The sequence below is a fragment of the Haliaeetus albicilla genome, chromosome 8, assembly GCF_947461875.1.
Source record: "Haliaeetus albicilla chromosome 8, bHalAlb1.1, whole genome shotgun sequence".
NCBI lineage: Eukaryota > Metazoa > Chordata > Aves > Accipitriformes > Accipitridae > Haliaeetus > Haliaeetus albicilla.
Genome location: NC_091490.1, coordinates 44307802 through 44331231, shown reverse-complemented (window position 1 = coordinate 44331231; position 23430 = coordinate 44307802). Strand labels below are relative to the sequence as shown.

General features: G+C 59.2%; 3 protein-coding genes across 5 annotated transcripts; 1 reads left to right on the top strand and 2 right to left on the bottom strand.

Moving 5' to 3' along the window:
* Positions 1-748: 748 nt before the first annotated feature.
* On the bottom strand, positions 749-6347 carry PLPPR3 (phospholipid phosphatase related 3). Of its 3 annotated transcripts, none has more exons than XM_069790631.1 (8): positions 6034-6347; positions 4610-4732; positions 4254-4439; positions 3890-4019; positions 3495-3690; positions 3357-3414; positions 2828-3001; positions 749-2713 (listed from the first exon to the last, which is right to left on the bottom strand). In XM_069790631.1, the coding sequence occupies exons 2-8, from the start codon at positions 4682-4684 to the stop codon at positions 1451-1453; spliced, it is 2082 nt and encodes a 693-aa protein (XP_069646732.1). In that variant the 5' UTR covers positions 4685-4732; positions 6034-6347; the 3' UTR covers positions 749-1450. The 3 variants fall into 3 exon arrangements, with proteins under 3 accessions (XP_069646732.1, XP_069646731.1, XP_069646730.1); XM_069790630.1 differs by having other exon boundaries at positions 4610-4729; positions 6034-6346; XM_069790629.1 differs by lacking the exon at positions 6034-6347 and adding an exon at positions 5402-5795.
* A 1459-nt stretch (positions 6348-7806) lies between these two features.
* Positions 7807-10613, top strand: LOC138686616 (complement factor D-like). The gene is made up of 5 exons (XM_069790632.1): positions 7807-7980; positions 8221-8374; positions 8674-8818; positions 9251-9508; positions 10091-10613. The coding sequence occupies exons 1-5, from the start codon at positions 7917-7919 to the stop codon at positions 10262-10264; spliced, it is 795 nt and encodes a 264-aa protein (XP_069646733.1). The 5' UTR covers positions 7807-7916; the 3' UTR covers positions 10265-10613.
* Positions 10614-12932: 2319 nt separating this feature from the next.
* MED16 (mediator complex subunit 16) lies at positions 12933-23306 on the bottom strand. The gene is made up of 15 exons (XM_069790628.1): positions 23197-23306; positions 22556-22748; positions 22031-22138; positions 21656-21825; positions 20318-20749; positions 19310-19415; positions 18485-18640; positions 17909-18120; positions 17438-17644; positions 16784-16994; positions 16448-16581; positions 15854-16046; positions 15385-15601; positions 14897-14980; positions 12933-13775 (listed from the first exon to the last, which is right to left on the bottom strand). Exons 2-15 carry the CDS (start codon positions 22689-22691, stop codon positions 13649-13651), a joined length of 2493 nt encoding a protein of 830 aa, XP_069646729.1. The 5' UTR covers positions 22692-22748; positions 23197-23306; the 3' UTR covers positions 12933-13648.
* Between the last annotated feature and the right edge of the window lie 124 nt (positions 23307-23430).

Genomic DNA, 23430 nt, shown 5'->3' with positions numbered 1-23430 from the left:
GGGCCCCTCTGTCCCTGGGGCTTTGGAGGACGCAGCCCCCCCAGCTCCCCGGGGTGTTTGGCACAGCTGGCAGCCCCCTCCTGGCCCCGGGGGCAGCCGATGGGTGGTCACGCATCATGCTGTAGTACCAGAATTGCTTGTACTTGCCTGATGGTTAATGGATTGGGGAGCCTGGAAGGGCTTTAACCTCATCTGTGGAGGGGGGAGAAGGCTCCTGACCCCACTTCAGAGGGGTGGGGGCCCCGGGAGGCCACCTCTCCAGAGGAAAGGGGGGGGGTGTGTCACACAGTGCATCAGCAGCATCATACCATCCCTCACTGCTGGGCTGCTCGGCCAGGACTCAGGCTCAGGAAGGCCCCCCCGCTCACGCTGCTGCCCAAATCCCCTGTGCTGAGCCCTGCCTTTGGCAGTGCTGGGGTTCTCCTGGCCCTCAGACCATGGCACTTACCTGCCCAGAGCAGCCCCCCCAGATGCCGGCGAGCCCCAGTCCTGCCCTCCAGCAGCCACGGGACCAGCAGCACCCCCCCTGGCAAAGGAGCCCAGCTGGGGAACTTCTACATGTTTATTTGCTCTTCAAATCACAGCAGTTCCAGCCATTGCCCGACAGACGCTTTTGCAGCCTGAAGACCCCCCCCGCCCCACCAAAACCTCAGTACCCAGCTCAGGGCTGCTGCTCCCGGGGACAGAGCTCAGCCCCGACTCCCCCCGTTCCCTGTGCCAGCCCTGGCAGCACCCAGCTGTGCCCCCACCCCAATGCCCACCCTCGACTTCAGCCCGTGCAGTATTTACAGCCTCTGCATGCCCAGAGCCCCAGCCCTGGGCACCCCCCCCCCCCCAAGCACTGTCCCCCAACAGAGACCAGTGGCACAGGATGGGGGTCTGTGACGACCCCTCCTGCACGGCTCCTGCAGGACCCCCAGCATCCAGAAATCCCTGCGCAAGCCAGGACCTGATGCCCCACAGCAAACCCTCCCCCAACCTCCCCTCCAAAGACCCCTCAATCCAGCCCCTCTGAAGCCCTTCAGCACCATTTGCTCCCCCTCCCCACCTCTGCCAACAGACATACACTTCCAAAGCTGGAATAAATTAACCCCTCAGAAATGTCAGCACCTGTGTTAGAGAGAAAAAGAAAGTCAAAAGTGCTTGGATCTGCCCAGCCCTGTGGGCCAGCGGGGACAGAGCCCCCTGAGCCCCCCACAGCTGCACGGGCAGGAGCGGGGTCCCGTGTTGCGGGGGTTCCTGCCCATGTCTTGGTTGGCTCAGGATCCGGCGTGACCGCGCTCTGCCGCGTCCTCATGCCGCTCGGTCGCCTTGATGCCAAAGCCAGCCCCATCCTGATGCCCGCCCCCCGCAGAGAGGAACCCCAGTGTTACAGACCTCCCACACCAGCCCCCCCCCCGAGCTGGGACGGGGCGGGGGGGGGGGCAGGTGCAGGGAAGGCGACGGGAGCTCAGTCCTTAAACCTCCGGCTGGCTTGCATTTTCTTGTAGTAGTGGTCCACCTCGCTGTCCACCTGCCCGTCCCTCTCGGCCGGCTTCCTCCGCAGCGTGGACTCTCGGCTGGCCGTGCCCAGCAGCCCCTCGGGGGGGGCGTCCGCCCGCTCCCCGCTGCCCCCCACCGCCCCTGGGATGGCGGCCAGGCTGCCATAGCGTGGCTCATCCTGCTCCATGTCGCTGACGGAGGAGCCGGGGGAGACGCCGGCGCTCTTGGCCGGGCGGAAGCCGCGGAAATCCTTCCCCATCTCGCCCAGCTCGTAGGCGTCCGGCCCCTCCGGCCCCTTCGGCCCCGACTTCCACTCCCAGGGCCCGTTGCCAGCGGAGAGGTGGACGACGGGATGGTGGGGAGCGTGGGCGTCGATGGTGATGATGCTGGAGCTGTCCCGCTCGGAGGGCGAGCGGTACTGCGAGGAGTCGGAGCTGGTGGAAGAGGAGGAGGTCTCCGAGTGCTTGGGGGTGACGGAGACGATGCTCTGCTGCTTGGACATGGCGATGACCTGCATCAGGCGTGGGGGGTTGGCCACCCGCTGTGCCCCCCCCTTCTCCGCCACCATCACCCACTTGGCCCGCACAGCCGCCCCGCTGCCAGCCGGGACGCCGGCACCCGCCTGGCTCTCCTCGGGGATGTGCACCAGCTGCGAGGCACCCGGCCGGGGCTGGATGAGGACGCGGGGCCCCATGGCCGCCCGCTCGGCCGAGCGTGCTTGCACCGTGGGGTAGAGGGAGGGGGGGACGTCCTCGCCGGTGTCCCCAGCACCCCGGCCGTGCGCCGCCTCCTCCGCCAGCGTCATGCTCCGGCCCTCCAGCGACTTCTGCTTCCACTCGGTGATGAGCTGCTTGGAGCGGGAGGCGTCCACGGGGACGTGGATGGTCATGTGGCGCCGCGCGGGGTCGTCCATGGAGGGGGTGTTGACGCGGGGCAGGGTGTTGCTGAAGGTCACCATGTTCTCCTTGCCCATGGGGCTGCGGGGGGCCAGCAGGTCCACGTCCACACTGGCCCTCTTCAGGCTGCCCAGGGAGTTTTTCTCTCGCGGCACTGGCCGCGCAGCCTCCTCCAGCCGCGTCTGTGGGTTCAGCTCATCGGTGCTCACTGACTTGTTCTGGTGGTAGACAGAGTCGTGGCCCCGCTGCGTCAGCGCCCGCAGCGCGTCCTTGGCCGGTGCCGGTGCCGCGACCCTCTCCGTCGGGGCGCGGAAGTTGCCGACGGCGTGGTAAGCCTGCGGGAGGGGGAAGTGCGCGGTCAGCCCAGCCCCAGGGACCACGGCCCGCGCCAAGCATCCTTCCCCTCCCGAGGCACCATGGCTGCCCCGAGGGTGGGGACTGACACCCACCAGGTAGGCGGCAATGCCAGAGCCGATCAGGAAGCCCACATAGACGTCAGCGGGGTGGCTGCGGTACTGGGTGATCTGGGTCAGGCCACAGATGCCGGCAGCAATGGCAAAAGCGAAGACCAGGATGGGCTTGAGGAGTTTGGTGCTGTCCGAGATGATGGAATTGAAATACATCTGGTGGCAGCGGAGGCAGGGCAGGAACAGGCTGTTAGTCGCGGCTCACGGCACCGGCACCTGCTGCCATCACAGCACGGCAGCTTTCCCCCTCCCTAGCCCCTGGCCATGCAGAGAGCTCTTGGGTGCACATGGAACTGCAAGTGCCTGCACGTGCATAGGTGAGAAACCGTGCACATGGGTGTGAATGTGCCCGCACCCCAACATGGGCACACGTGTGTCAGGCAGAGCTTGTCTGTGCATGGGAGGGTGTATGCTGACGGGAGGGGGATGCCGCTGCCTGGTGGCACAGAGCTTGCGCTGCCCCCGAGCTGGCACATGTGGGGCCGAGAGCCAGGCAGTGCCGGGAACTCACCGACACGTAGACGGCAGCGAAAGCCGAGAGCGTCGCATGCTGGGACGGGAAAGTCTTCCTGTGGGGAGACGGGAGGGTGCAGTTGGGATGGGGCAGGATGGTTGGCATCGCAGTGCGGGTCTCCCCCCCGGCACATACCTGGCGGAGAGGATGGCGTGCTTGTCCACGCCCGAGCAGATGTCCTGGGTGATGTAGGGGTTGGCATCGCAGGGGGTGCCCAGCAGTGTGTAGTTGGGCTTGCAGACGGTCAGGAAGAAGGGCGCGTGGTAGCCGGTGGCCAGCTGGATAACGTCCGTCACCAGGGCCGTGGCACAGAGCCCAAATACATGGACACCTGGGGATGGCAGGAGCAGGATGGCAGGTCACCCTTGTCCCACACAGGGCACCCAGGGACCACCCAGCCCTGGGGCACCCACTGGGACGGGTCCAGTGCAGTGTCTGGGGTCTGGATGAGGCTGTGCGTTCCTGCTATCGCACCCGGGGTGCCCCCCCTGCGGCAGGCAGGGTCCTGCCCGGGCTGCAGCACAACGTACCCACAAACCTTACAGTCCGGCGCAGGAAGGAGTTGAAGTTGCAGCCGCCGGCGTTAATGCTGCCCTCGGCACCGGCACGTCCCTTCAGCCTGGACTGCAGGCAGTACACGATGCCCTCCCCGACCATGATCTGGGGAAGAACCGATGATGGCTCAGGGGGTGCCGCCCCACGGCAATCGGGGGGTCTGGGCTGTCGGCAGTGCCGCCCCACAGATGCAGGGTGCTGGCAGGCTGCCCACACTGGTCCCCTGGTGCTGCTGGCACCAGGACCCCAAGCCCTGGCCCCCAGCCCTGGCTCTGCCTCTGGGCAGGCTCCATTCTCACCCCCCACCCCTCCCCCAGCGGGATGAGCCCTGGGACGCACTGAGGCGGCGGGCGCAGCGAAGGCCAGGCTGAGCAGCATGAGCAGCGGGATGAGCTCCTCGTTGGTCTCCACGTAGGGCATGGAGAGTGCCCGGTCGTAGCACTGGAAGCCCACCTTGGCCGGCTTGAAGAGGTCCGTCAGCTCCAGGAAATAGAGCGTCACGATGGAGGAGGCCACGATGGGCAGCTGGGGGGGGGTGAGAACATCGGGACCACCGCACCGCCTGGCACGACGGGCACCGGCATCGCACGACCCTGCCAGGAAGGGGCAAAGCCCCCATCCCCTCCGTGCCAGGGCAGGACCAGGCCCTGGGGAAGGAGCCCCCCCCCCCCCACTCCCACCCACCCCACACCCACCTCCACGAAGTAGAAGCAGGGCAGGAGTGTCATGCTGTCCTTGGGAGCCCTGGCCTTCTCCTTGGGGGGGATCATGGTCCTGGGGCAGGTGCCGGGGTCCCGCTGGGCTGTGCCTCTGCCCTCCTGCGGGGCAGCAGCGTCACCTCCAGTTCTCAGCCCCCACGGGGGGGGGGGCCGGGCAGCCCCCGGGCTCACCCCGCTGCCCCCCACAGCCGCTCACCGCGGAGAAGCTGCCGGTACCCGGGGGCTGCCCCCGCCGGGACCCCCCCCCCCGGTAATCACCGCGGGGCGAGCCGGACAAGGGCTTCCCTCTCGCCCCAGGGGACCCGCAGCACCTCGGGGGGGGGTCCGGCCGAGCCAGGGGGCTGTGACAACAGGTGGGGTGGAGGGTCGGCTGTCGCGACAGGCGGCCACTACCGCGACAGGCGGCGAGGCTGCTGCGGAAGGCGTGGGGAGGGGGTGTGCCGCCCGCAGAGCCGAGTCGAGGATGGGGGTCCGGGGGCACACCCTGTCCCCAGCCCCCTGAAAGTGACACCCAGCCCTGGCTGCAAAAAGGCGGGGGGGGGCGGATAACGGGGATGGAGCCACGGGGGGCAATAGCGGGGGGGGAGGCAATAACGGGGAGGAATTAACGGGCAGGTATTAACGGGGGGGGCTGCAAGGGGCTCACCCCGCGGCGGGGGCCGGAGGGGCGGGCGCTCCCGGCGGTGCCGCAGCCGCGGGCGGGGGTCGGGGCGGGGGGGGCGGGGAGCGGCCCTTTGTGCAGCCCGCGGCCGCCCGCCCCCCACTCACCTCTGCTGCGGCCGCCCCAGGGCGAAGCGGGGCCGGGGGGGGGCGGCAGGGGCGGCGGCCGCGGGGGTCCCCGGGAGCCGGGATGCTCCTGCCTCGGCGGAGCGCGGGGAGCGGCCGCTTCCTCCGCCCCCGCCACCTCCTCCTCCTCCTCCTCCTCCTTCTCCACCGCCACCGCCCCCCGCCCCGCCCCGCCGCTCCCGGCCCCTCCCGGGGCGCTGAGACCCCGCAGGGCCGGGGATGGGGGTCTGGGGGGGGCGTCGGGGACGAGACAAAGAGCCGGGCGGGGTCGGGGGCAGCGAGCGGGACCGACCCCCCCTCCCCGCGCCGCCCTGTACCCCGAAAGCTGCTCTGCACCCCCGGGTCTGCAGCCGGCACCGGGGGGGTCCCGGGGCCCCGCCCAACGCCCCCGCAGGGCTCCCTCTTCCCCCTGATCGGCCCTTTCCCCCCCATATGCTGCGGGGAGTGGGGGTCGCGCTCCCCCCCCCCGGGTCCCCCCTGCTCTGCAGAGCCCCCTCCCTGGCCGAGCTCCCCCGCCACGGGAGCTGCCAAGCTGCAGCTCCTGCAGCATTGGAGTGTGTGACCCCCCCCCAAACCCACCCCTGCCCCGAGCTCCACCAGACCCCAGCACCCACCTGGGCTCCGCTGGCCGGGGGGGGCACCTGCCCTCCCCACGGGCACTGCTGCGTCCCAGGGGCGAGGCCGGTGCTGGCAGAGGAGTAGCAGGAATGGCACCTGAGGCCAACCGCAGCCGGAGCCTCGAGTCTCCCCGAATTCAGGGCTGGGGAAGCGGCTGCAACTCCCTTTGCCCGCCCAGGGACTTCCAGCACTTTTCGGAGGAGGATGAGGCACCCCTGCCCTGTCCTCCCCGGCCTTTGCTGCCCCACGCTTGCAGGGGATCCCAGTCCTGACCAAACCCTTCCCTGTACCCCATTCCCTGTGCTCCACACCCCTCGCTTGGCCTGCCACCTTCCCCCCACCCACCCACTCCTGGTCCCATCCAGGCTCTGCGTGGCCCCACGCCACGGCACCGGCCACTGCACGTTGCCCTTGTTCCATTTTTGGCCCTAAGTGGGCAGAAATCTCCCAGCGTATTTAACGTCTAAATCCCGAATCCCTGGAAGCTGCGATTAAGCCTCCCTCCCTGCGGAAAATCCTCAGTTTGAGCCAGACTTGGCCAGCTCCGGAGCCATCCACGCCGGACCGCTCTCCGCCCGCCCGCCCGCATGGTCCGACCCCTCCAGCCATGTGCTGCCCAACACATGGGGGAGAGCAGGAAGCCAAAGTTGCCTCCCCCGCAGAGGGACCCCCTCAGCCCTGGGGCATCCTGGCCCCCCCCACCCCAGCACCCTCCTTGCCGGTGTCCCCGTCTGGCTGGGGACGGGGGGGTCTGTTGGTGCTGGGGGTCGGGGGGCTGGCTGGTGCTGGGGGTCCGATGGCTCAGGGTGGTGGGGTGTCTGCGTAGCTGGATGAAGGGAACCCGGTAATTTTGAGCCATAAAGGCTCGTAGTGCATGAGGAGGAGGGTGGGCTCCAGCCCCTTGCCCGCTTTCCCCACTCGGTCCCGGCTCCACCGGTGGAAGCAGGGCAGAGCCAACGGCTCAGCCGTGGGAAATGGTGGCCACGCCAGCCAGGGGCGAAGGCAGGGCGACCCCGGCCCCAAAGCGGCGAGCAGCGGTGCCCGGCCCCCAGCCCCAGCCCGGCCGGTGGGTTTCGCCGCCGAGAGACCCGAGGCGCGGTGAGGGGCTCGGGGGCCGAGCCCGGGCGGGGGCGACGGGCGGCTCCGCAGCTCGGGGACGCGCCGGGACCGTCGGCCGGGAGCCGAGGCGGTGGCTCCGCTTAGTGGCACCGGGGAGAAAGACAGAGGGGACGGGGGCTCACCGCCACCCCCGTCCCTGCACCCCAGCCCTCGCAGGAGCTCCCTTCGGGGCAGGGGTCTCCCCCCCTGGCGACCCCCCCCCCCAGGCGCTGGTGGTCCCGATCCCGCTGTCCTCGTCCTCGCCAGCCCCAAGGGCAAACCCTGGGGGGGGTGCTCGGCTCTGCCCCACGGCCACGGACACCCACCGAGCCGGCACCCAGCACCCACCGCTTCACCCCCGGCCATCCTCCCCGGGCGGATCGGGGGGTCCCTGGTCCGGGGGGGGGGCCGGGGCCAAGCCAGGACACTGCCACATGGGCCGGAGCCTTCCCGTGCCAAGAGCGGGATTCGGTTTCGGCTTTGAAAACAACGGTGCAAGAAATCCCCGGTGGCGGGTGCCAGCTCCGGCAGCTGGGACAGGCTGTTTCCTCCCTCCCGTGCTGTTTATGCCGGGAACTCTTGACCCCTTTTATAAGCTGAATATTTAAAAACACTCAGCCCACGCTGCGGAAACCCCCCCCTGCTCCCCTGCACTGCCCCTTCCTGGCCCCCCTGCAGCCCCAAAGCTGGACATAAAAGCAAGCCCCAGCCCCGGCCGAGCAGTGTCTGCCCCACGGACCCCACAGCCAGGGCAGAGGCACCACTGGGCTCCACTGCAGCCATGGGGCCAAGTCCCACTCCCATCCTTATCCTCGCTCTGCTGCTGCTAGGGGCCATGGTGAATGGTGAGTGCACCCCCCCACACCCCAGGACAGCGACAGGCTGGGGCAGCAATGTCCCCAGCACAGGGGGTCCCACCTGACCCCCCAATTCCTGCCTCCGTCTGCAGCCAGGTGCTGCCGTGGCCCACGAGGAGGGGTCCAGAGATGTCAGGGGGGAACCGCCGGGGTAACCCTGCCCCATGCTCTATCTGGGCGGGCTGGGCCGATGCCCAGCTAACCCAGCCTCTCTCCTGCCTGCAACAGGGCAGCCCCGGGGACGGATCCTGGGGGGCTATGAGGCCAAGCCCCACCTGAGGCCGTACATGGCCTCGCTGCAGCTGGACGGGCAGCACGTCTGCGGGGGCTTCCTCATCGCCGAGGAGTGGGTGCTGAGCGCTGCGCACTGCACTGAGGAGACGTGAGTGCGGGAGGGGGGCTGTGTCAGTGTGGGGGCTGCTCCATGCTGGGGGGTGGCTGCTGGCCTCAGGCCAAATCCTGCTCCATAGCCCTGACCCCCAGTGTTGGAGCACTAGGGCTCTGCTCCCACCTGCTGTGAGGGTTGGGCAGGGGCTGCAGGACCCCTGGGAGCTCGTGGCACCCTGTGGGGGGGGCTCTCTGGCACCCCATTGCCATGGCTGGGTGCAGCAACACCCCCTGCTCTGTGTGCCCCACGGGGTGGGCAGAGCCCCCACACCCCACATGCTGCCTCTCTTCCAGGGACGGCAAAGTCTTCCAGGTCCTCCTTGGCGCCCACTCGCTCACAGAGCCGGAGCCACACAAACGCCTGTACCGGGTGCGCGCCCAGATCCCCCACCCTGGCAGCAACATCCACAACAACAAGGACGACCTCCTCCTCCTCCAGGTGGGCTCGGGGCTGCCAGGACCCTGGCTGGGACTCTCCTTCCCGCTACCCGACAGGCACAGCCCCACTCCTGCAAATCCTTCTGCCCCTTGGGACACCGCGGGGTCACTGACCGCAGTGGGAGGAAACCCTTGAGGCCACCCTGGGACTGCTCGGTTCCCCTATCCCTCCTTCCCCATCCCATGGGACCGTCCCGACTTCCCCCACCAAAGACCTTTGGGCTGTGTCCAAACGCCTCCGTCTTCCCCATGGTCCTCACGGCTGCAGCTCTGGTCTCCAGCTGCGTCCCGGGGGCTGCAGGCAGAAGGTGAAGCCCTGAGCACGGCCAAGGCTGGGGCAGTGCCGGTGTCAGGGCTGGGCTCGCTGTGCCCTGCTGGGTCCTGGGCCGTTGTTGGCCCCTGCTGAGCCGGTTCCCCTCTTTCTTCATGGCAGCTGGAAGAGAAAGCGGAGCTGAACACGCACGTGCAGGTGCTGCCGTTCCAGCGGGAGGACAGGGATGTGGCGGCTGACACGGTGTGCGAGGTGGCGGGCTGGGGCACCATCAGCCACAGCGGCCACCGGCCGGACAAGCTCTACCAGGTGGAGCGGCCGGTGATCAGCCGCGACGTCTGCAACCACCGCACCCGCCACGACCACACCATCACCGAGAAGATGATGTGCACGGACTCCCGCAGGAAGGACACCTGCAAGGTACCGCTCACCCCGGCCTCCCGCCCCCTCCTTGCCAGGACACAGAACCACAGCCGGACCCAGGGGCTGGGGCTGCCGACCCCCTCGGGGGTCTGGGAGTGGCGGGGCGGGGGGGAAGGATACTTGCAACCTGGAAAAGGCAAGGGTGTGGGGCTGCAATGCCCATCGCAGTTGACAGGGTGATGGGGGCTCCTTGTCCTGTGCTGGCTGCGGCGAAGCAGCTCTTGTGAGCCTGGAGACAGGGATGAGGCCACAGGCACGACCCAGAGCACCCCAAGGGGACCCACTGACGGGTCACACTGAAAGCCCCCCTGCCTGCCCCACCACGTCCTGGCAGAGCCGGGGGTCTGGGCTGTCAGCAGAGCAAGGGGACGAACGAGGGCTGGCGAGGGGGGACGGGACTGACCCAAACCCACAGCTCCTGCAGGTGAAACCTGTGGCTGAGAGCACCCAGGGGCTGAAGCTCTGCCCCTCGCAGAGGCTTGGGTCAGTCAGAGACCCCCAGCCCCGCTGCCAGGGTGGGAGATGGGCTGGGACGGGCCAGCAAACCCACAGCAGTGCTGATGGGCCTTGGTCCTGCAGGGAGACTCCGGCGGCCCCCTGGTCTGCAACGGGGTGGCCGAGGGGGTGGTCACGGCCGGTTCCCGCGTCTGCGGCAACTACAAGAAACCCACCATCTACACCCGCATCGCCCCGTACGTGGCCTGGATCGACAGCGTTATGGCCTCTGCGGCTGTGGAGGGAGACACACGCTGAGCCGTCCCCAGGGACCCGGCTTCACGCCACGGCTTGCTGCTGCCAGCACGGCCAGAGCACCCACGCTGCTGCTTGGGGAAGGCCGCGCTGAAGAGTGCCGGGGGGCTCCCACTGCTGCCCTGACCTGTTCCCGGAGCATCCCCCCACGCCAGGAGGAGGGCTGGGCCAGGGGACTGGCAAGAAACCAGGGGAAGGGCGTCCCTGGCCCCCCGCTCACAAAGCACAGAGCCCAGCTGGGGAGGGCAGGGGGTCCCAGCCCCCCAGGCTGGCACAAGCCACAGGCTTTGCTGAACATGCCTGTAACGCTGACTGCGACCTGCTGCAATAAAGCAATGATGATTCCTGCAAAGCTGCCAAGGCTGGGGGGAGGTTGCATGGGAGCCCCCTGCCCAGGGGGTGTGTGCAGCACTGGGAGGAGCTGGACACAAAGTGGGGAGATGCTGAAGCTGAGCCCATGGGGACGGTGTGGCCAGATCCCCCCTGCACTTCCCACCACCCCTCCCTGGCACCCACACCTTTGGAGTGAGCCCCATCTCCTCCTTTGCCTTGGCCATGTGCTGAGACCCCCCAAAACTCACTGCTGTGAGTGCTTGACCCCAGCTCTGCCCCAGAGCGGGCTCTCCTCAAGGGGCATGTGGACTCTGCCGACCCCCCGGCACCCCTCCTGGCCCCACTCCCATCCCCGTACCTCACAGATGAGCACCTCCAGCCCATCGTCCCTGACCAGGCGCCTGCACCTCGGGGGGAGCAGGAGACACATCCTGCGGCACAGCCGTGGGGCGATAAGGTCCGAAGCTGGGACCTCCCGCAGGGTCATTGTGCGACTATTTGTTAAAGCAGAATCTGCAAATTGCCGATAAGGTGGAGGGTGGCACCGGCTCCCATGGGTGGGGTGGGGGGCAACAAGGCCAGACAAGGTCCATGCTGGGAGCCCCGCTCCCCATCCCAGGGACCCCTGGAAAGGCAAAGGGGGCTGGGCCAGGAGACGCCTGCGTTCAGCTCTTGGCCTGCGCTGGTTTTCAAGAGGGGTAGGGGTGAGGCAGAGCCCCCTCCTCCTGCTGCAGCCCAGCTTGCAAGAGACTCCTTCCAGCCCCAGGAGCAGCTGTCACCACTGCTGCCCCGGCCAGGCCCTGGCAGGACCCTGGTCCTTGTCTCAGACCCCCACATGCGTCCCCCATTGTGGCAGGGCCAGTGACAGACCTCGGTGCAGAGAAGCCCCTCACCCTCCCGTAGTTGGGGGTCACTCAGTCCTTAGAGAGAGGGGAGCCAGGGCAGGTGGACCAGGGCGAAGGCACAAGGGAGCATTGTGGCAGGGAATTGCGAGTCCCTTCCAGCATCCCCATCCTGGGAGCGGGGCAATTGGACAAGGAATGATGGACACATGGCTGGAGGAGGGGGAGGTACAGGCAGAAGGCCCTCGTATCATGGATGGAGGAGGAGAAAGCAGGTCTGGATTTTAAAACCTACCTTCCGTCCCTACCGGAGCTCAGCCAGCACCTCGGGGAGCTGCTCCCAGCTGCGAGGCTCCATCTCGGGTGGGAGGCGAAGCGGAGAAGCGAGCGTCCACCCTCCCACAGAGTGGCCGCATGCTCCCACCTCCGTACAAACAGCGAGCAACAGAAGTCTAACGTTAAATAACCCCAAACCTGTTCTCTGAGAAAAAGGAGATTAACGAAGGCCCAGGTCGATTACAGGTTTACTTACAGGGGAAAAGAGCTTTAATGAGAAGTTGTAGTTTCCTAATTAGCCATTTGATTTTCCTTAATTACCAGAATAGCAAGGCAGCGACCAGCTCCATACAACAAAACATTAAGTAGAGCTGAGACACAAGCTCTTTGCCATCAGCTCAATTTTTCACTAATAAATGAGAATGCAGTTCCAGAGGGAAAGGAATATATAAAAACAGGCTTGTTCCCTCCCTTGAATGGTCCCTGGGGACACGCAGTTGTTGGCCAAATTCCTGCCCAGCCAGACAAGCCACAGCTCAGCTCTAAGCATCTCACTGTGCTTTGTCAAAGTGTGCAGATGTTTAGGTCTGATTCCGGAAAGGTGCTGAGCACCCTCAGCCTGGTTTGATCTCAGCAGAAGCACAAGGCAGGTCTTCCCCAGCTGCTCCCCTGTGAGCAGGCAGCTGCCTGCTCCAGACAACTTCCGAGTGGCCACACACCACTGAGCACCTAGGTCCTTCCCATCCGACCATCAAACGGCCAGGGCTACTGCATTCAGCAGATGCAATGAGGTTAGAACCATTAGTTTGCAATTTCTAGCAAGTAAGAGCACCCAGTGAAGTGGTAGCTGAGCACCGTCAAATGAGAGCAAAAGGTTGATGCAACTTTTTGCCTAACCGTGGGAACAGAACAGAGTTGTACAGCGTGAACGCTCTTCCTCAAACATGCTGAAGTGTCCGGCTTCGTCTGAAGCTGGAGACTTACAACAATCCTAATGACTTGATGTTTTCTCCTCTTGTGTCCACAATAACCTGACAGAAGCCTGAAAACATTAATTTCCCCTTCCAATTTTGCAAATGATAGCAGCTCCTTTCCTAATAGAGAAGCAATTAACTGGGCTTTCCCACTTCTCTTCTGTTCGTGCATCAACTGTCCTGGCCACGTGCTGTGCGACCAAAGTCACATGAAAGACCACTGAAGTTTTGAAAACAAATCAAATATTCTGTACAAAATTAAGGGAACTTTTATTTACAAATGAGCTCCTGGTTCAGTGAGAGCCAGAGGGGTTTGCTCCAGGCAGCAACACTCTCGTGTTCCCGCTCCTCCGCAGGGGGAAGAAATTGCTCCGTTAAAACACAAATAGCTACGATGGCGAAGTCTCTCATCAGAGGGGCAAGTTTACTCAAAGGATGGAGAAGTGCAGGGCAACAGGGAGTAACCAGCCCATGCTGCACTTCCCAAGCAGCCTGTAGCAAAGGATGAGCATGAGGTACCGTATATTTGCTCCCCTTTCCTTGGGAACTTTGCCTGTTTACGCTCACCCACCACCTGTGACCACTCTCTGCCCAGGCAAAGGCTTACACTGAGGCCCAGCCGCTCCGCCTGCTCAGCCCAGAGACACAAAGGCAGCAGGGCTCTCCCCTCCCAGGCCCCTGGCCCCAGCTGACACTGACAGGGAAACCTCTGGCATTCCCTTCTAGCTCTTCCCTGCAAAAGAAGCAGAGCTCCCTCCCCTCTTTTTTAGGGCAGAAAGATCAACGCAAGAAAAGCGGCAGCTGCTCGGCATGGTCTCACAGGCAGCATCAGGGCGATGCTTTCGGAGAGCTCAGGAGAAGAGCTGCCATTCCTTTGTCCCAAACACCTCCAAGGAAGGAAGCCCCAAGCGGCTCTTCTGCTTGGCGCCTGCTGTTCCCTCTGTGCCCCACAGAAGGTGCGCTCAGGAATAGCTGAGGGGCATCCTCCTCCACAGACCCCCACACAAACAGTTTTTGATCCAGCGCTGCTCCCACTGTTTCACCGCTGTGACTTTGTTTGGCGATTTCAGCATCGTAACACAGCCACACCTGGAAAGAAACAGAGAGGTGCAGCCAGGCCCAGGAGAGACAGAAGCCCAGGAAAAAAGCCAGCACTACTGGGGCATCTGTACGGATCAGGCAGGGAGCAAGGCATCTGAGGAGGAAACCAGCTTTTGTCATTTGCAGGTGATGTTTGTGAGCACTAAAAACCAGCTGAAACCATGTGAGCAATTATCTTAAATGAAGAGAGGTTATCTTGGAACAGAAGGCTGTCTTCAAGACAACAGCTCCCAGCTGCTATTTATACATAAAACAGCAGACAGTCATCTTGTAAAAATGATCTGCTACAGAGACTTTCTATTAAAACCAGTAATTAAAGCTAATTCAATCACATCATTAGATGGATGTTTGCTCCCCACACCATTATTTTGAAATCCAGGCTCTTTTGTGAGGGTGGATGAAGAGGACAGCGCAAAGGGACTTAAAATGCAAGCTTAGTTTGAAAGATGACCCAAAAATGGCACCATGGTTACTGTGATTATTTCCTCTCACCAGCTCCTCTCCAAGAACACAGGTAGTTTTATTTAAAGACCAGACCTGCAAAACAAGCTGGGGATCTCTCATCACTAATAAAGACTCCTACAGGCCAAATTCTGGTCTCCGTTTACCTGCGCAGCCTGACTGCTCTCAGATTTTTCTGTTCAGGCAGGATCATATTTATTCTGTGACGCACAACTCAGCCCTTGGATAAAACGCAGCTCAATCACTGGCAATGACAGATATAGCTAATTCTCACAGAGTTGGGGTTACTTTGCGCCAGGCAAAGTAATCAGATTTTTAATCTAACAGCCATGCAGCAGTGATGCAGCAGCAGCTATTTCGAGTCGGCGAGGCTGCTCTTCAACAAGCATTTTAAGGATCTCAGTCTCCCAGGTTAGGGATGCCTTAAACACAAACACAAATGCTTTCTTCCAATGCAGGGGGTAGTGCCATACACCAAAAGCCTTATTATAGAAGCAGCATTTCCTCCTGCAGACACAATTAAGATGAAATGTTACTGGGATACCAGCTAGGATCGTAAACAGAGACTGAAAGAGCTTTTGAATGACAAGAGCAGTTTGAGTTTCTGCCAGGACCTCCTCTGCACTGATTACGCTTGCATTGCTTACCTGGTACACGACTTGCATTCCTCTGTTGGGTATGCTCCTAAATGAAGCCGCCTCAGATGATCAATTTTGGGCTGACCAGGTGCCCTGGGGAAGAAAGAGAATGGCAACTTTTCTAGAATGTCACTTTCTAAAAGCTGTTTCCAGGACAGTGAGCTGCATTTCAGTGGCCAACATGATGCAGGCTTTGGCTACCTAGTCCATCGAGTGCCATGGGATTCAAGGCCATGCTGACATGAATCTAATCACAAACTAATGTTTCTTTTCCCCTCCATTTGCCATCTCTTTTCAATATGATCCCTGGCCCATTGCAACTTAAGAAATGAATTCAAGCAGAGAGGACAAACTGCTCTTGGGTCACACCAGCAAGTGGACGAGCCAAAAAATGCAGGTGTCCCAAACCCACTGACCTCTCAGAGCTGGAAAGAGATCCCAAAGCCTCCCGACACCCTCTTCTCACCACACCACCTATACGTTTCGGGTCTCTGTACCTGACAAAGGCATCAAACTGGGAAGAGACAGTGTGACCAACGAGCCCAGGAGCTTTCCCAAACTGCAGCCGGACAAGCTGTTTGTTCTGCAGCTTGCTGATAATGCCATCGTTGATAGGCAACCAGTCAATATTGGGAATGAGCAACTGGCTGGGCAGGAGGCAACATTCGTCTATCAGGGTATCATCTGGCTCAGTTATGTGATTTTCCTCACGACCTGCATGGAAAATGAAGCAAAGAGAGAGAACCAGTGTGATCCTTAGATTTCTCATTTAGAGACCAAGAGAACTGCGTGCAGTTTCCTCCTCCATCCGCCAACACAGCACAGAAAACAATAAACTTGGCAGCTGTACTTGCCCTTTCTACACACTATGGACCCACTCAGAAGTTACTCCCAGCAATTATTCCTTTCATGACAATCCACATTAAGGAAGGATTCTTTTGTTCAGGGAAACTGGCAAACACTTACAGCACAGCCAGAGTTTAGTTAGGAGCCTGAAGAGGAGGGACATGCTGTCCTGGGTGTCAGAGGTTGCTGTGTAGACAGGGAGGCAGCTTGGCTTCAACAGTCCCCAAATACGGATCACCACCATCAGCTCCCTGAACATGCCCAAGGACGCTCCATCTCGCAGAAAGCTGTGTCCCGGCCGCACAGGGGAGCCCTGCAGAGGGAAAACCAGCTGAGACTGGGACTTACACACAGCCTGCCAGACCCACTGCTCCATTTTCAGACAACACCTTTTTTCAAGCACTACACAGCCTGCGGCACTCACTGCCAGAGGATGCTGTGGAGGTCAGAGGCATACAGAGATTCATCAAAAGTGGAAACAAGTCATGCAGCTACTGAGCCTGCTTCTCTGAATGCAGCTGCCAGTCGCTACACCACCGATGCCCAGATGGGCACAGAAAGGACCATTTTGTATTTCTGCTCTTTCTTATACTCTTCTCCCAAGTGCCTGTTTCAATAGGAACACTGGGGTTGTGTGCCACTTGGCTAAAGCTACTCGAACACTGCAGACAGTTGTTTTTTATTTTTCCTCCTCTCAGGACCCCAGGCTCTCACCTGGTTAGGAAGACTGGCCAGCAGATAGAGCACAAAATCTCCCACCCACTGGATAAGCTGCTGCAGGGACTGCAACGTGGTCATGTCCAGGACAAATTCTTCTGTCTTCAGGTTAATCATCACCTTGTCAATGTCTGAAACAGAAGCAAGACATCTGCTGGCTCAGGAAGATGACAGATCTGAACTTCATCCCCTGTCCCTGCAGTGACAAGAGGGGTCACCTTCCTCTTCCTCAAACCCAGGGAGTTACTGTGAGACCATGACACTTTATATCAAACCTAAAAGGGGATACAAAACACTCAGAATGCAGTGCCAGATGCTACAAGCAATCACTACCTATATCCGTGATCTTGGAGCAGATCTCGGTGAGTCGGTCCCCAGGACTCTTGTCCGGGGTGTTCAGGAAGTGCGGGCGTAGCAGTGATTTTAAGGTGCAGCTAATGGCGATCAGGAACAGCTTTGCATGGTAGTCACACACACGGGCTATTGTGCTGGAGGAGAGCTTGCAGAGAGATGCCTTCATGGCAACAATGCGCGTGGAGAGGACCTGATTGACAGAGAGACACCATGAAAAATACATAAGTAAAAGCAGAATTAGAATAAGCTCATTAAAGCAAGCTGCTTTATTCTCTACTCTCCGTTTCTGCCACATGAATGACAGGAATAGTGAATACTGTTCTGTGCACGTGAATACTGTTCTGTGCATGTACAAACAGTGCTACTGTTCCCAGAATCTCTGCCAAAAATAGACATTACCATCGCACCAGAAGTTTCCAACAGGTAGAGACCCATAAGTGAAAATGAACACTGCTGAAATGGAGGTTCTTCACACTTCAAGTACTGCTTAAGCATTCAGAGCCAGCACAGACAGGTAGTTAGTGCTGTCTGTCTACTGAGCACTGGCAATTACTACTCCCTCCTCCCAGTCACTGAGACCCCTCCACATGGCCACCCTCTGCAGAAAACCAGGGAGCTTCTGCTCCCGCTGACCTGCTGCAGGGCTGCATTCTGGCGCATATACTCTTCATGCAGCTTCTCCACTAGGTTCTGGACCATGTTAGGTTGGACATGGAGCAGAATGTCCCACCAGTCGTAGCCAGTCACCATGCAATACTCCAACAGGAACAGCAAGTGACGAAGGGACATGTTCATGTCCAGCACGTGGCCCATGGAGGGGGAGATGCGAAGCATGCTCAGCTGAAGAGAGAAGGCAAAGGAAAACCTGTGTCAAGAACTCGCTTGAAAACATTCCACAAAGCTACAATACAACACAGGCCAACTGCAGCTCATTCCTGACCCATCGACAGAAGTTCTGCAGTAACAGGATGCATCCCTTCTTGCTTAACATGGATCATGCAGCTGGATGTAACATTCCCAGCATTTTCCTGAGTGATCCATTGCCACTTAGAGAGAGCCTGGATGAGAACAGCTCACCCACGCCCCCATAACAGAGCACAATACCTTCCCATGACTATCAATGCCAGCCAAGGCCAGAGACGTCCAGGAGAGCTGCATGGCTTTGAAGTGAACCAGGGGTCCAGCAGTTCGCTGCCTTTTGATAGTCTGCTCGTCCACTGGGCGCTGGGAGGAAGAGCCATAGAAGACGGCCATCATTTGCAAGGACAGGCGATGAACAATGTGAACGCTGCCATCATGAAAAGCCAAAGCCAGACCTGGGGAGAGAAGGCAACCAAGGGCTGAGCAAGCGACTCCTCCCAGTATAACCCAGATGTTGCCCAGAGAAGCAGCCACCATTGAAAGCCCACGTGGCAACAAGACAGCACCCAAAAGGCTGTGGGCTCACAGGCATGTTTGTATCTTGAGGCGATGTCAGCATTTCACAGAGATACGCTTCTTTCCATGGAAATGAAATGAAACAGGATGGCCAGGAAGATAGCATGTCTTTGACAGTTTTCCTATCAGCATTTCATATGGTTTGCTCCACATTCTTACTTCAGCAACAGTTCAGAAGATGAGGAATGTAAAGTTTCAGGTAAAAACTACATATTTAGGAGAAAGACAATAGAAACTCCTTACCCAATCCAGGGAAGAATTTGGTGTCATTCGCCACCTTCAGATCAGTATTGGTCAGGGAGATTGGCAACTTCGGCAGAGCCACAGCTGAAACCCGATCCAAGTCATTGGTGGCAGAAAGAATCCGCCATTTCAGTATCATGGGTTGCTTGTCTCCAACTGTGAAAGATAGGTAAGTGAGACATCTCTCCCCAAAGAGATCAGCAAATACACCCCCCCAATTTCTGCCCACACTCCCCAACTAAGTGGGATTACAAATCAGAAACTGACTATTTGTTCATTCTACCAGACCAGTATATTTCCCTCATATTTCCCTATTTTTTTTCTGAATTGTACAAACAACAACTTGTTTTGCTAAATCTCTTTTGATGGAAGGCTCTGCTGGTGGTGATTAAAAAAATCCTTATGTACAATAATCCTTTATATTTCACTGGAACAAACTGCATGGATTTGATTTTTTTTTAATATCTGAAATGAGGTGGAAAAAACATGCAGACTGGATAGCTTAATTAAACTAGCTTTGCTGCACAGTCTTTCTCCTTTAGAAGGCTCGGCTCGCTCGGTTCTCAGCGGGAAGAGCAGTTGCACAGCATAACACAGAAAATGTCTTTTATTGAGTGAAAATAACAATCAAACCACTTCCTGGAAACCAGCAATTTGTTGCCTAAGATGCAAACAGATGGAATAAAGCATGTGACTGAGAACACCTGAAAAATAAATATGGGACTCTGGATAATCCCATATATGTGATAACAGATTGAGAACCTGTCTTGCATTTTTACTTAGACCATGCTCCTATTTTTAAGAGTATCTGGTGCAGAAACTCACCCACAGGAGAGATTTGCTGAAAAATATTATTGACTGGCAAACCCTCTTTCCGCAGAGACCAGCACTCCACAATGCTGCTGTTCTGGTTGGAAGCACAAAGCAACACCTGCAAACAGAAACCCATACTGCAACCACATGCACAAACTTTACGCTAGGGAAAGACGCTATCCTGTTGCATTTTCCACCTCTCCCCTGTATTTTGAGGCTCCTTCTCCCAATAGTTTATACAATCCTCTGCTTTTCGCTAGTGGAATATCAGCAATACATAACAGTGAAGTCCCCAGCTCCAGCTAGAAGGAAAGAGAGGCAGAACTGCCATGTGTCATCACAGCCTCTCTGCATCACAAATGATCTCTCAAGCCTGTGACTTGCCAATGCCATTCATACACACCACAAACTAAACGTAAAGAAAAGGGCAGGAACTGAACTGACTTTGAAGCCAGAGCAGACATTGTGTTCTCCAACAAGGTACTCTGTCCTAACCAGAGGTGAGAGAAGAGAGGTTAGGCTTCATTGAGTCACTTAGCTTTCCAGAATCGTATTATCAATCCCCTGGCAAATGGAGTTAAGCTACTAAATTAAGTCACGCAGATCAAGAGCTCTAAGTGTTCTGGAGAGGGGCTGCTTTGAAGCTGAGACCTTAAGATGAAAGACTTCACATCCCAGAACCTCCCGGACAGCCCAGCAGAGCTCCCCTAACAACCAGCACCAGATCTGGAAAATGAACAAAGCAAAGCATAATCAGGCTAACGAAGGACAGGGCTTTTCAGACTGCTTTTTCACGAACTGGAGGGCTCAGCCATTAGACTCCCAGACCTTTTAAGTGCAGCCTGCTTGACAGTGAAGCTGAACTAGCAGCACTTCCAGAAAGAGCAGCTAGAAACACAAAGGGCATTGCAGGACACGATCCTTCACCTCCAGGGCCATGTGGGGAAGCCAAAGGTGGAGCAAATAGCTATTTCCTGGCTATTCATTTAACCCCTACTTGCTTTAACAGCAGATGCTCACCTGCTCTGACATGTCCCGAGCAAGGAATTTCAGGTGAGTGATTGCTGGGTATTTGTCTTTGCGAGCAGGGTCCGTGGTACAGCGCATGAAGAGGGAAGGCAGGATTTCAGTGTCTATTTTGCACTTCTCATTCACCACACTGACACAGACTTTGTAGAACTGGACAGGGGAGGTGCTGCTGCCATCCGACGTGGCCACCACAATGTTCCCCCCACCGGTGAAGGCAACATCTGCCAAGGCAACGCGGCAGCGGAGGCGGCACAGGCTCTCTGTGGACGTCAGCACCTGCCCATTGGGCTTGAGGAGAGAGACCGTCACCAGCCCACTGATGGTCACAGCAATCCAGCCCTCCATGGGCTTCCCACCAAACAACGTCAGCGATGGAGAGAACTTGACCCTGGAAAACTTCTCACCAAAGTTTGATGCTCCGGACTGTGAACAAAGGTCAACAACATGACAACATTTGCACCCCATACCCGCAGTGCGCTCACGACTGCAGAGCAATCCTCGTTAAGTCACTGCAGCACGGTCTGCAGAGTTGAACAGAGTCCGATGAGGGCACCGAGCTCACACACCCAACTCAGCTACGTGACCCTGGAGAGGCCCCTTTGCCCCTGCACCGGTGTCGCTGTGCGGGTGGCAGCAGGAACACACCAGCCCCTCAGCAAAGCTCTCTGAGCACCCCAGACCCAGAGCTTCAACCTTACTTATGTGGACTGAACCTGAAAGACCGACACCCCCTCTCCCCTCCTGTGGCCAAATCCAGCTCCGACACCAACCCGCTGCACAAGCCTTTACATCCCTGTGTCTCAGGTTCTCCAGTACTAAAGAGAGGGAAAGGCTTTTCTCTGTGGGAGACCCCAAGAGTTAATGTTTAAAAAAACATAAGTAGGTAACTTCTACTTGGCAGACTTGCTCTTTTTGAGTCTGACAGAATTAGACGCATTTCTAAACAAGCAGCTTATCTCCATATGCATACGGTTCCCCTTCCCAAATCCCTGGATCAAACCTCAGGACCTCGAATGCGTTTCTTCTGAATTACTACTGGTAGGCAAAGAAATGCTTTTATCTCTATTTTACAGCCAAGGAAACTGAAGCACCAGACTAAAGAAGACATGTTTAAAGAGCCAAGAGAAACAAGGCATCCAACCCCTGTTGAAATTCAGCAGGAACTAGGAATCTGACTTTTTTTTTTGACTGGAAAAATACCCTACTTGACTTGCCCAAGGCCAGAGAGGAAGCCCAGAGCAGAGAAACACAGACAGGGGTTTCTAAAGTCCTTTGCTAATGACCTGAGCCAGTCTTCCTGACCGGATCTCCTGCAGAGCTGGGACAAACCTTTTCCACATGCAGAGCCAGCTTCACGCCATTGTGCAGCCAGGACAGGGCCACAACCGGGTCCCCTTCCACCATACTGCCCACGGTGTTCTCCCAGCTGTTGGCCAAGTGATCGGTCATGCTCCAGCACTTGATGTGGCCATCTGCGTCTGCTGAGAGCAGCCTGGAGCCTACGACAATGGCACCTTGTAAGAACCAGGGGGTACAGCCAAAAAATCAACTGAGAAATCAAACCACCCCAGCGCAGTTCGAATGGAGACAACCAAGGCTGTGAAGCGATGGACAAACTCACGACGAATCCTATCCCATTGTTTTAGGAAGCACACACGCATTAGCAGTGGGACACAGGCTTAACGAGAAGGAATCCAAGCTCACCTGACTGATCCCACTCCAAACAAGTGATGACTTCAGTGTGGCCAGAGTTAATGGAATACACATCCCACGGATGCTCAGTGTCAATGATATGGACCATATGGGTGAGATCTACACAAAAAGAGAAGTGAATCACTGTCCCTTGTTACCAGCTACGCAGCCAGCATTTCTAAACCCACAGAGCCTCAGCTGATGCAGGGGAAGACAAAGTATTTTCCATCAAGCAATTTTGGGAAGGGTAATAACTGTGCTTGGCAACTCAGGTGAGGTACCAGATCCCAACACAGAGCTTGCCCTGGTTTAGCAGAGTGAGAACCGCTCCCCAGCGAACAAAACAGCCATTAAATTTAAGGAATGCAAGGAAAAGAAAGAGCCCAAGTTTCTTGTGTTGATTAGTGCAGGTGAGAGATTTCAGGGTCAGAGCAGAGCACAGGCCACCCGGCCCAGTGGTTCCTGACGACCGGACTTGCCTAAACACATTGTGAGTTTCCAGGAGACGTTACCCAACCTTCCACCAGCGCGCTGTACCTTTCTCCTCCTCATTTTTGAGGTCTGTGGTGAAAGCGATGAGGTTCCGGCAGGACCACGCGCACACTAAGGGAATGGAAGGGCAGTGGTTGCTTTTCGGCTTTTTCTCCCACTCGCAGACATACGCCAAGTCCATTGCGCCGCTGGCCAAGCCCCGGGACCCCACAGAGAGGGGAAAGGTGCTCACTCCTCCCTGGAAGCAAAAAACAGCCAATTCCACGAGTCACAGGCCGCAGGGGGAGGCCCGGTTACACCGGCCCTGCCACCGAGACCCCCAGCACCCGGGTGGGGAAAGGGCATCAGCCCCCCGCTCACGAGGGGCAAGCAGGGACTCCCGCCCCCGGGTGTGTTTGTGCGTGTGTAGGGGAGCCCCGGGGGGGAGGGGGGTGGAACGACGACACACGACAAACCCCGCACCGGGAGAGGCCCAGGGGCGGGAGCGCGGCCTGCCCCTCACGGCGTAGGGGGGGGAAACCGGGCCTGCCGCAGGGAGGAGACCCCGCCGGCCGGCCGAGGGGGGGGAAGCAGAGGGGTGCTGCCCGCCAGGGTACCGGCCCCACAGCGGGTGGTGGAGCGGGGGACACCGCGCCCGGCCCCTCACGGGGGGGGGATCACACCGGGGCGGGAGCGGCCGCACTCACCGGCCCGCACCGCCTCCCGCCGCGCACGAGGACCCCGCCCCGCCCCTGCGGGCTGCGCGCCGCACGCCTGCGCCCCGCCCCGCCCCGCGCACTCAGGCACCGCTGCGGACACCCCGCGCAGGAGGCCCTCAGCTCGGGGGGGGGGGGTGCGCGCCAGTCAGTGGCTGTAATTTGCATGTAGGACTACCCAGAAGACAGCGGGGCAGAGAGAGGAAAAAAAGCCTGGGGATTTGG

Bases quoted from the DNA above. Each gene is read 5' to 3' on its own strand.
- MED16 (XM_069790628.1), bottom strand. From the start codon at position 22,691: ATGGACTTGGCGTATGTCTGCGAGTGGGAGAAAAAGCCGAAAAGCAAC. The intron at 17,645-17,908 runs GTATTGTGCTCT...TTCTCTCTTCAG, and splicing joins GCATTGATAGTCATGGGAAG to CTGAGCATGCTTCGCATCTC. The intron at 15,602-15,853 runs GTAAGTGTTTGC...TTTTCCATGCAG, and splicing joins AACTAAACTCTGGCTGTGCT to GTCGTGAGGAAAATCACATA.
- LOC138686616 (XM_069790632.1), top strand. From the start codon at position 7,917: ATGGGGCCAAGTCCCACTCCCATCCTTATCCTCGCTCTGCTGCTGCTA. The intron at 7,981-8,220 runs GTGAGTGCACCC...TGCCTGCAACAG, and splicing joins GCTAGGGGCCATGGTGAATG to GGCAGCCCCGGGGACGGATC. The intron at 9,509-10,090 runs GTACCGCTCACC...TTGGTCCTGCAG, and splicing joins GCAGGAAGGACACCTGCAAG to GGAGACTCCGGCGGCCCCCT.
- PLPPR3 (XM_069790631.1), bottom strand. From the start codon at position 4,684: ATGATCCCCCCCAAGGAGAAGGCCAGGGCTCCCAAGGACAGCATGACA. The intron at 4,440-4,609 runs GTGGGTGTGGGG...ACCCCCCCCCAG, and splicing joins CCTGCTTCTACTTCGTGGAG to CTGCCCATCGTGGCCTCCTC. The intron at 3,002-3,356 runs GTGAGTTCCCGG...CGCTGCCACCAG, and splicing joins TCGCTGCCGTCTACGTGTCG to ATGTATTTCAATTCCATCAT.